The sequence below is a fragment of the Pelodiscus sinensis genome, chromosome 13 (genome assembly GCF_052426305.1).
Source record: "Pelodiscus sinensis isolate ZL-2025 chromosome 13, ASM5242630v1, whole genome shotgun sequence".
Taxonomy (NCBI): domain Eukaryota; kingdom Metazoa; phylum Chordata; order Testudines; family Trionychidae; genus Pelodiscus; species Pelodiscus sinensis.
The window spans coordinates 32077145-32089193 of record NC_143064.1 but is presented as its reverse complement, the minus strand read 5'-3'; the positions used below and the strand labels follow the sequence as shown (position 1 = coordinate 32089193).

At 38.1% G+C, this 12049-nt stretch overlaps 1 protein-coding gene across 2 annotated transcripts in view; it reads left to right on the top strand.

The window, feature by feature from the left end:
* The window catches only part of BRWD3 (bromodomain and WD repeat domain containing 3), a 126219-nt gene extending 115568 nt beyond the window's left edge, over positions 1 to 10651 (top strand). For both annotated transcript variants that reach the window (XM_075940777.2, XM_075940778.2), the window contains one exon: positions 2825 to 10651. In XM_075940777.2, the coding sequence (XP_075796892.2) occupies positions 2825 to 3594 (770 nt within the window). In that variant the 3' untranslated portion in view covers positions 3595 to 10651. The remainder of the gene's footprint in view (positions 1 to 2824) is intronic.
* Positions 10652 to 12049: the final 1398 nt, after the last annotated feature.

Sequence of the window (12049 nt, the reverse complement as noted above, 5' to 3'; positions counted from 1 at the left end):
GTGTGCTTCTTGATCTCCGTATGGCTGAAAACCAGACATCCCTGCCCTTCTTCTTTCCCGGGGACACCTCCTTTCATCACCCACTCACTCTCTTTTCTTTTCCCTTACCTCCCCCCGGAAACTGGTGTGATTGAGCCAGATGGTGATGATTCATGAGATTTAGAACAGCATGATCCGTGTAAAAGAAAGGCAAGTTTTGGCTGTACAAACAAGAATGTCTTACTAAAATATGGCAGCATATGTAATTCTGCTATAAAATGCAGCAACCCATTTGCCAGTCTGCCACTAACTACCCAGCCCATTTTCCATAGTCCTTATCATCTTGTTTCTGTTTTAGAAGCTCTAAATTTGGGGCACATTTCATGGTGTCTGGCATATTATGCACACTACTTGTTTTATTCAAATTTAGGGGTGGTTAGGTGTCTAAATAGCTCTTTGAAGAGCTGCAAAGTGATTTTTGGCTATGAGAGAAAGTATCGTATGTTGAACTTACTTATTCTAATGAGAATTTTTAAAATATCTAAGAATATGCTTTGGATAGAAATGTATTAAGCCACACTCTTGATAACTCACAAAAAAGTAGCCTTGCCCTACTTCCCAAGGGTGATGGTTGGGGATAGTAACTGGTATTGAGCGTGAATGCTGGGGTGGAGGGCACTAGAATTTTGGGGAGAGCGAGGAGTGTCATTGAGAGGCTCTGGCGGTGTGGAAAGAGCAGTGACTGGCATTGAGGAGGTGCTGGGTGGGGGGGGACTAAATGGAATTGAAGCATCATGCTATGGTTGGGACATTAAGTGGCAGAAAGGGGGTGGTGGAATTTGAGGACCACTAACTGGCAGCGGCGATGTGGGGGTGCTGTATGTGTGTGTGATGGGGAGAAGTGGTAAGGGGCAGTTAGGGGACATGCTGTTTGTATGGGGAAGAAGCAGTAATGGACACCAGTGGTGGTTCGCTCTGTGTGTGTATGGGGGAGGGGAGGGAATACACTGCAGGGGTGGTGGTCCCCAGAGCAAGGGGTTAGGGTGGGGAAATCAGGACACAGGAGGATGGATGGGGGCAGACAGGAATTAGTGATGTAAAAGGTTCATCAGTTAGCATCACCCTTAACAGTTAACTGGTGGGAGCTGGATCTGCTCCCTCTCCTGCTGAGGGCAAGGGGATGCTCCAGCCTTGTGGGGGCCTGCCATAGACAGGGACAGCTCCAGCCCATGGCAGGTCATGGTGCCTCACAGGCAGTGGCTGTTTTGGCATCCAGAGCAGCCCCTGTCTGTGGTGGGCCTGGGTCCCCTGTGGGCAGGGGGTGCTCTGGCTGGGCTACAGCCAGCCAGTGGGAGGAGGGAGGGAGAGTAGCTCAACCACCCAGCCTGTGCCCGTTCCCCCTTTAATCTGTTAACCAGTTAAACATAATGTTTAACCAGTTAACCAATTAAGCAGGATTTTACATCCATAGCAGGAACTCCCTTTCAGTGGTGCCAGTACTGCTTCTCCCCCAAAGAAGCTGGGTCTGGGAGCTGGCCAGTTCTCCCCATTAGCAGCTGTTACTCTTCCCACACGCTTGGTAGGGAGGCTGATTATGGTTACTCTGGTAATTGGACTTTTAGGGTACGTCTAGACTGGGATACCATAGGTATTCCGAAATAGCTATTCTGCATCTTTTGAATCAGCCTGTTATTGAAATAGATTTCAGAATAGCAGTTTATTTCAAAATTTGGTGCTGTGTGGACAGCGCCAAAATTCAAAATAAGCTATTTTAAAATTAGATCAAAACATGATATACAATTTGAACTATGTAAATTACATATCTTATTTCGACCTATGGGTGCAGTGAAGATGCACCCTATAGTGTCCAGTCGATTGGACAGGTCCCCCTTTTGACCAGGATTTCTTATAGAAAACTGGACATGTGGCAATGCTAATGTGGACCCTGCTGCCATGTACTAAAACAGTTACCTAGTGGGCTTCCATACTGCTGTTTCAAACACCTGTGATCTCTCCACTTGAGTGCATTATTAAATTAAGGTTATTCCCTTGCTCTGTCATGTTTCCAGACATATTTTCTACAATTCTGAAATCTGTTACCTGAACAGTGGATAAATATTCTCCAGAGATTCAACCAATGCCTTTAACTTGATCATTCTCATAGAAAATTAAAGGTTTCCCAAAAGCTTTTACAAAATAGCTGTTATTTCATGTGGCATAGTAAAACTGAAGAGGGAAAATATTTTAATAATTTAACAGAAATGTCCTAACTCATGGCTATTTTTACCTGGGGTTACACCATGGTTAGAATTTATACAAAGCTATGGGTGGAACAGGCATAAATGTTTCACTCTTGTGAAATTGTCAAAAGATGTTCACACCTTTGTCAACATGTGAGTATTTTTGTACATAAAATTGTGGTCATGTTAAAGTGCACAAAAACATGTTGGTTGTTATGGGATAAGCCTTCACTTTTCCAGGATGAATGTGCTTTTCTACCTCCATGAGCAGCATATGGTAACTGTGAAAGGAGTAACATTTTCAGCCTCAACACAGCAAAGCACTAAAACACTTGAGAGCTTTCAAGTACTTTATAATTCCATTGATTTCAGTTGGACTAATCAATTGCTAAATATTATGTATGTATTAAAATGCTGATTGGGGCTTTTAAGTATGTACAGTATTAAATACTGTTAGAGAACAGGTGTTCAATGAGGCTGATAGCATAAGCTATTTGAGGGAAATGTAAATTTTAATAGAAAATCCTTTTGATATTTGAAAAAAAAATTCCTTTGAACTTTTGCAGTTCAGATTTAACAAGTGATTGTTTTTTGTGTTTGTTTAGATCAATCTCTTGATGGACCTCTTACAAATGGTGATGGCAGAGAGCCTCGGGTAGCAGTCAAGAGAAAGTTAGTAAGTGCCTCAGAAGAGGAGGAACACCTACAGGAAGAGGTGAAGAAGAGAGAATCAAAAGAAAACCCTGGTTTATTGTCATCAGAGAGTGGGGAGTCAGGATCCAGTTCAAGTTCTGAAAGCCGATGTGGGTCTGATTCAGATTCTGAATCAACCTCTAGAACAGATCAGGATTACATTGATGGAGATCATGACTACAGTAAAGTTGTGCAGACTAAACCCAAAAGAAAAATTAAAAGGAAAATTGCTAGTGGAAAAAGAAATTGGCAAGGTAGAGGGACAGGGAGGAGAGGCAGATGGGGCAGATGGGGTAGATGGAGCAGAGGGGGAAGAGGTGGCAGAGGAGGAAGAGGAGGCTGCGGCAGAGGAAGAGGCAGGGGAGGAAGAAGAGGTAGAGGAGGTAGAGGAGCTTCACGAGGAGCAACCAGAGCCAAACGTGCACGAATGGCAGATGATGAATTTGAGAATCTATTTGGAGGTCGATTTGGCGAGAATATGTTTGGAGGACGATTCAGTAGGCCACCACGAATTAAAACAAGGAACGAGGGCAGGAGAACTGTTTTATATAATGACGATTCAGATAACGACAACTTTGTGCACGCTGAGGATCCTCTGAACCTTGGTACTTCCAGATCGGGCAGAGTGCGGAAAATGACAGAAAAAGCCAGGGTCAGCCATCTCATGGGATGGAATTATTGACTGATGAAAATCTTGGAAAATTTTCAGATGAACTTCAATGGCCTTCTACTGCAGGGATTTTACCAGAAAATCTACCAAGCAAGTTGTGGGGGGACTCCACTCACTTTCTACAGTGGTGCTTTTCCATTATGCCAGTATACATTTGTTTTAAGACTTCAGATTGCCACACTTCATTGGTCAAAAAAGCCTTACTCATTAGGCCTTAAATTACAGAAATTCTTCCCCACACACTACAAGTTCATTTTGTTTCAAGGAGCTTCTCAATAATAGCATGACATTTTGAATCATGTTCATGAAATCTCTCCCTTTTTTGTATTATAGAAATAGCACCTTCTTACAGAGTTTTTATATGGTTTGTCATAAATCCTTATACACAGTAATAATTGTAACTTTTGCACAATACACCAATCCTAAAGGCAGCTATAAAATGTTTACCATTTCTATATTGTAAGAAGGATCTGGATTACTTTAATCTTCCCAGGCCAAACTTTCATGAATTGTGCTGAACTGAAGTATGTTTATACTACAGTTTAGGGGGTCTTGAAATGCTTTTTTGTTGGTTCGTAATTCACATGTAAAAAGTGAAAAGGGTTGGTGCCTTGTAAATATGTAGCAAACCTTTGATGTGGTGTGTCCTAATGTGTGCATTAACTTTATTAAAAAGATAATACTTGAGAAGTATGAATATCTAGACAGAAGGTGCCAAATGCAAAAGTTACTTGCATCTATTTTCTTTTTGTCCTCTCATATTTTTATAGCATTAATGGAGATTGTGCAGCAAAGGGTTAATTTCAACATTTGAAAGGTTCCTACTCTTTAGAGCATTATATGTCTTAATAGTAGCTCAGCTACCTCTGTTTACAACTACTGGAAACTTAAAAGAAAATAGATGCTATTCTGCAGTGCTTATTGAAGAAGAGGCAAGAATGAGTATAGCAGGGGTGGAATTGCTTGAAAATTCAAGTAACCATTTCTTCATATTGACACTCTGAAACAAACCTTAGTAGTTAATGAAGTTTTCACAACCTTAATATGCTTTTAGTATCTGGTAATTTGTTGGGCAAACAGCCAGTGGGCTCTCTCTCATTTCTGTTACCATTTATGCAATGAAAGTGTGTATTTGTGTTTTTAATTTGATCATTGAAACATTCAAAGAAACTGAAATTGAGCTATGGTGTGTCTATTGGCTACTCATATTTTGTATCATTACTGATAAGTTTCCATTCATATCATTGACAAGAGTCCTTGTAGCTTAAGCATCCAGAAGATAATTTACATTGTACTATACTCTTACCTTTTAAATGTTGCATTGAAAAATAATAACTTGCACACTGAGGTCATTCTGACAATAATACAGTATGCAATGCTGTGAGGGAAATGTGGGGTTTTGCTCCTCAGATTGAATGACTGGTTGTGTTCTATTAACTGGAACACACTTCTTCTTTTGGAGTGAAATGAAGAGTTGCATCCTTCTGCTTTGTAGGATCCAGCTAAAAGATTTGTGGGAGCCTGTAATATTAGACCAAGGAAGAGGCACAGAGCTGATTTCTCTAGATTTTCTCCACATGTAATCAATGACAATGATGAGATAGGAGATTTGGAAACCAAAATAGGGGCATAACATTCTAAATTTCTTCCTCAATGTGCAATATGCAACTTTTATTACATGGTCAATAATTCTGGGAAATGTTTGGGGGAGGATCAATGACATTATATATTCTCATACGTCAATGGAGGTTGATCTCTTTTTGCAATGGTTGTAGTCTGGTGCAAGATAACATGAACCAATGCTGTATGGGTCATTGGGCTTGGGAGTGAGGAGAAGAAAACATTCTAAGTAGTATATGGTATTGATCTGAATTCATGGTACAGTAAAGATCTCACAAACTTTTTGTTAAAGTCACTCTTTTGATAATGCCAAAACTAATGTCTGGGCATGACTCAGATGTTCCTTTTAACAAAGAATAGATGCGAGGATCTCCTAGCTCTGTACTGGGCTTTAAAATACAAATGCTTGTCCTATTATCTCTTACAGTATATATTCAGAAGAAAATGTATTCTTCCCTAGAGTTATTAGTCTTCATATCTATGTAACCAGGAAACGCATGGATATGCCAGGTCCTAGACATAATCATACACATTTTAGATAAAAGTTCTTTTCAACCAATATAAATACTAGGATTCCTATGCTAAAGTCTGGAGATTCTGAAGAAATACTATTCATATGTTTCTGGCTGGCTGAAGCTGTAATTATTAATTTATTTGGGGATGGGAGGAAGGAAAAACATGGATTCCTGAAAATATCATGATTTCCTAAGTTTAAATGTATTTTAGCAACAATTAGAATAAGATTAAATATGTTCTTTAATGTATCTTTTATATGTAATGAAATACTGTGAAGATAACAGTAAAACAGCACTGTGCTGTGGTGTAAGTATTAATCTAAAATGTGTTATGTAATTAAGAACAAGACAGCAGGGTGTGCTAGAACAACAGAGCTATAGCTTATTGTAAAGAATCTGAGGATTTTTTAAATTTTATTTTATTTCATGCATGAAAACCTTTTTATAACCATGAACGAAATAACTTATATTTTTGAATGCTATTTTTACTTGGTTTTGTATCTGGATTTTTTTCCATTTTAGACATTTGATTTCTCTCATAGTCTCATTCTGTGGGTGAATTATAATTTTGTAATAAATTGGACACTTTTTACTCAGATGTTAAATTCGATTAGAAGCCACTTACTTAAAGCTGCATGACACTTGGTTTTACCCTGATAGATGCAGCAGGAGAAATGAAACAAGAAATGAAAATGCAACAAAAGTATTGCAACCCAGTCCTTCAGACCCCCAATCCCAAACTCCAATGCCCATGTAATGCCTCTCTCAAGTCAGCGGAGTTCCATGTAAGCAGAGCTCTGCCCACCCAGAGTTAATTGCAGAAACATCAGCCTTGTCTTTATTCATAGTTTTAGCTAAAAATAACTTCTGTTTGGGCCCACTCTTTAATTCTTGTGTATGATGGTGTTGTGATAATATATTTAAGATACTAATAGTTAATGGGCTGTATATTGCTGATATTTAGTAAATGTTCTAGTACCAGCGCTTCAAGGATTTCTCCAGAAATTAGTATGAATGTTTATGGAAGTTTTGAATTGTCCCTCTCCCTTTTGTCAGCAGTTTGAGGGTATCCCATTACCAGTGTGGGGAAACAGGGACTGCAAATAGAGCCACCAGCCAGCAGTTATATTTGATTTGCGGTTGTTGGAAGGTTCTTTTGGCCTGCACCATCCACACACATTTAAGAGGAGAGAGAAGAACGTTTTCAATGTGTGTCTGGTTCCTTTGCATTTTGAGCACCAATTTACTACCTCTCCAGCATGCTCATCTCTGCTGGCACAGAGCACATGGGCCCAAGCTTGGTCCTGAACACTCAAATGCTGTCACTAGGCCTTCAGTCAAGCCCCAGACATCCATTTTGCCTCCCCTTATTTTACAAGTGTCTGCTCCAGCCCCTTGTATTTGGTGGCTTTGTTCCATCTCTTGTTTCCTTCTGGTCTTTGTCCTTTCCTAAGATCCTGTCTGTGCTGCTGCTCCTGCACTCTATAGTATTTTTCCCATTCAGGAACAACTGAAGCTTAAACTCTGATGCTCTTGCTGGTCAATTAAGAACACATTAGGTTCTTACCTGCCTACCTAAAGTCACTTGCAGGTATATTCAAGTCAAGTTTTTTTTCTCTTTAAATATTTTGCTTATTAACAAACCTGCATGTGTTAGTAGTAAATGTAGAAAGTTCTTAGGCCTAATTATCCATTGTCCTGCACTTTAGTGTTTACACTGGTATAAATTAAGCCTAATTAGAGCAAGTACTGTTCGCACTCTCTCTGAGGTAAAAGTACAGGGCAAAAGAGAACTGGATGTTACTAGTTCTGATCATTTGAATTAAAAATGTAGGTCTCACTTGACCTCCCATATAAATTATTTAATGCTATTATCTGAATTATCACATTTTCGTTATGTGAACATGAGTTATTGTAACAACTCTACAGCTCGTGTTTACTTACCACTGTCTGAGATAGTGGGATTGGCATAAAATGTTGTCAGCAATTTGGAATATTCAGTTACAGTTCAGCATCCCAAACACCAATCAGCATGGTATATTTTGAAGGTTTAGGTTATCTTTCTGTTTAGTTTGAAGGATGGAAAAGATATTAATACGCAAAAACTAAACCCTTTACATGAAGCATTCTGAAACACTTCAGCTATTCTCAGCATCAGGCAATTAATCTAAAAAGTGTTTTCTCCACTGTCTTCAGTGTATGTTTGGTTTTGGAAAGGGAGAAAGTCTGAGATTTGAGTAAATTAGATTTTCGTGAGATTTTTCAGTTCCAAGCAACCTATGCTACTTTATTCAGATTCTTAAACAACATGCATCATTGTAGTGTCTCGATTTCTCACTCCTTTTTTGTTTGTTTTGTGTCAGTGGGAAGAGGTGTCATGCCTCTTTACCTGTTGTCGCACTTAACAAAGCATGAGGTGTTCTCATGCTTCCAATGAAGTATCCCTCTTCAGTCTCAATATTACTTCCATGCTAGGGTCATGATTATCCCCACTTGTACTCTTTAAAAAATGCAGCAATATCCTGAACAACTTCACTCAATAGATGTTCAGGATTAAGGGCTCAAATCTGCAAAAACTTATTCAAGAAAAAAAAATGGGATTTCTTATGCAAGTAAAATTGCTCATAGCCGCAGTCTGTGCAGGCTTGAACCCTACAGAAGCAAGAGCTCACTAGGACAAAAGTGAAATGTATTAACTGAATAGTATGGGGAAGTTAGCTCAGACTTATGTGTATGTATATTGGGCTCAAGTCTGCAATAATCCTTCACTTTCAAGCCTACTAATTTCACTAACTGTAAAGCAAAGATTAAAAAGGATAGAGATGATGGTATGTTTTCTTAAAAGAGAAATATTAGAGAAGTAATTCACCTTAGAAGCAAGCTCTGTTGGAAAATTATCCCTCATGTTTATAATATGAGAACTGTAATATGTAAAAGTAAGAGGAGGCAAAAATATTTACAGTTAGGAAATCAACATGTGTGTGTGATTACAGCTTGAGTTCTTTATATTTTTGTTTATTTTAATCAACTTCCCTTGCAGTTTTTAAAAAATAAAGATAGATCAAGTTACTTCTACTGCACATAAATATGAAAACTATAGTATATAAAGCACTGAAGGGAATTTAAGTTAGGTGTGTGGTTGGTAAAATATCCATATATAGAAATTAAAAATTAAGGAAAGACAAACTAAAATGTATTGCTTCTGACAATGTTCTTGAGGAGGTGACTGCTAAAAGTGAGATGAACTTCTCACATATTGGAAAATATGGCCCCTAGATGGCTATAGAATGTGTTTGATGAACATTCCAAATCATGCAGTATTAAAATGAGAAAATGCATTTAATAACTCTCTCAAGACTAGTAATTCACCCTTAACCTGTGCAGATGATGACAGAATAAACAAATCAGTTTTAGACTAAGGATGTTGCCAGCCTTAACTTAGTATGTCCTACTATGGTTGGTCTATATCACAACTTTAATATTTTTAAAATGTATTTTTGTGTTTACATTTCTTGGATTTTTTTTAACTGTCGTGGAAAGTTTTATAAAATGCTAATTATTTACTTGATAGACCGAAGGAGCAGTTAACAATCTACAGATAAATTTATATTTAGTAATGTAGGAAGCTGTCATGTTCTTACAAGTATGTATTATAGAAAATTACTGCGCATGTGCAGTAGTTAACTTTCAAATATTAGTATATTGGATGTTTACACATTTTTAAAAAACTCCTTTATGTACAATAAGTAATAGCCTGCAAAATTTTGGTCTAAAAAGTTGTCTTTTTTTAATAATAGAAACACAAAGACCTGTTGGCATCTTGTACGTTTTTACTATGTTATGTTTCAGCCCACAGCAAATTTCTGCAACTGTGCTATGAATCCCTGAAAAACTAAATTTCCAGTGGAATTGTTATCACAGCCTTAACTCTAGTATGAAAATGGTGCTTAAATACATATATATATATATATATATATATATATATATATATATATATATATATGCATGGAAGTGGGTACCTCAGATCTGATAAGAGTTTTAAATGAGAACTTAATTCTCAGTGTTTGATGCTGAAAATGCAAACTAATATTCCTGTTAGTTAACAACAGCCATGTTTGTGAATTCATTGTACAATATTTACTTACGGACATATTAGAACAATTTCCCAGTTTCTTCTAATAAGAAGGTAATGCATACCTTTCTGGTTTCTGTGTACATTAAACATTTGTGAAGCTAAGGGCAGGGCAAGAGAAAAGTGCTTGAAATGTTAGGGAACAAGAGGATCTGTTTGAATGCAAGATAAATTGGTGTTTCTGTGCTGTTATGTTACCAATCTCATAGTGGTTTTATAGTTTTCTTTTGTCAGACAAATGCCCCATTTAGTTTTTTCACAATGCTTTCTAAGTAAGTGGCGTTCATTGAACATACTCATATACCTAAGCCTAATTTTTAAAATTTTCCCTAGGAATATTGATATAGATTATTCATTCTTTTTGTAAGAGTCATTACAACAGACTTCATTTAGTAATATCAGTTTTTACAGTTGATGGGCTTGGAACAATGAAATGGTGCTGTTTCTAGCCTTGCACATTTCGGTGTTCTTGACAGTTTAAAATGTTCCACCAAAAATGCACAAAACTGATTTGAACTGATATGTCAAGTTTCTGTATTGATTTTTCAAGGGGATATTTATGCCCATATCGTCACATCCACTATCTCAGGTCCCTTTAAATGAATACTTCAGGGATTTTTAATGCCACTTGATGGCAGACCAAATGTAATATTTATATGCAACGAGCTGTTAGTTTTTGTATTGTAAAAATGTAAATTTGTAAAGATTTTTTTTCTAGAGTTTTTTTGAAGTCACTTATGTAATTTAGGATGTTTCATTTTTCCAGCTGTGGGATTGTCTTAATAAAAAACATAAATCTTACTTTGATTTTGCATTACTTATTAAGCAGTTTTGACAGTATAAAGACAAGTGAACTAGTTAGAGCTTTAAGCATACTGAAAATTCACATTTTGATTTAGCTCTGGATAATTCTGCACTGAAGTTGGAGAAAATTATTCTTTATATACTATAGTAATCATTGGAATATCAATTGATGGGAAGCTCTCACATTCCTTATTTAAGATCTTTGGGCTGTGGAGAATAAGCTGGGATAGGGGAAAGGAAAACAAAACTAGTTCCTGCTCATGGAGTGTCTGTTAAGTTTTGTCAGCATGAAGGGAGCAGACCATGGCACTAAAATGAGAGAATACCATGGAAATCCATGCTTCCTTACAGCATTTTCTGCCCAGATATTAATGGTAACTGCTTCCTCCAAGACATCACTGTGGAAATTTTCCACTGCGGCCGATCTGGTACTGACCTCTGTCATTAGCTTACAACTGTAACCAGCATTTTTCCCTCATTTAGGAGTGGGGAGTAATGCTGATCAGTTTTTTCCCTGTAGAGCACTTCCTTATTGGCATCCCTTAGGTCAGCGAGAGAAGGAACAATCCTGTGGAGCTGACCGAGGTCAGAAACATTAGTTCTGGGTCTCCTCATTTATAGGAATGGAAGGGATAATGTAGCATTTATAATAGTTTTCGATAATTGCTCAGGATGAAATCTGCTGTGTAAAGCTTGAGTCATTTGGCTTCCTTTGCAGAAGAATGAAAGGACTTATGGAAATTAAATTCACCTGTATCTACAAAGCAGTTGAAGTAGGTCAGAAGGCTGCATTATAGACCACATGTGGGACAGTTATTACAATCTCAGAGAGCAGCCACACACCTTGGCACACTTATGCAATGTGTTGGGGGCCACAGAATTCTTCCTATTAGAACTGACAAACTCCCAGTCACTGTCACTGCCAACTTCTGTGCCAAGTTATGGCAGTCAGAACTGGGACTCCCTTCTGTAAATGGAAGAGGAGGGGTGAAAGACAGGGCACCCAACATCCGCACCCACTGCTACAGCCACAGCGAGGTGTTACATGAGGGTAGTTTTGTGTTGGCTGTTGGCCCAAAGGTGAATTTCACTTTTGAAAATTGTGTGTAACCCCGTCTTTCCTCCCTGGGTTACTTGGGAGCAGGCTACACTCACCTGGGTGCCTGATGTTTTTAACATAAAAGGAGATCCTGAGTACCCCAGTGGTGATGTTGGATAGTGGGGATCCCCTATCCACTCCCTTGCTGCAGTCCTTTTTGTCTAAAGGAATATACAATGGTGGTGCCTCCACCTGGTTGGTCCCTATACACACTTAATTGTATGCTTGGGAGTCTCCAGGATTAGATTTATTCCAGTAATAATCTGGCTCTAACTCCAAAACAACAATTATAAATAG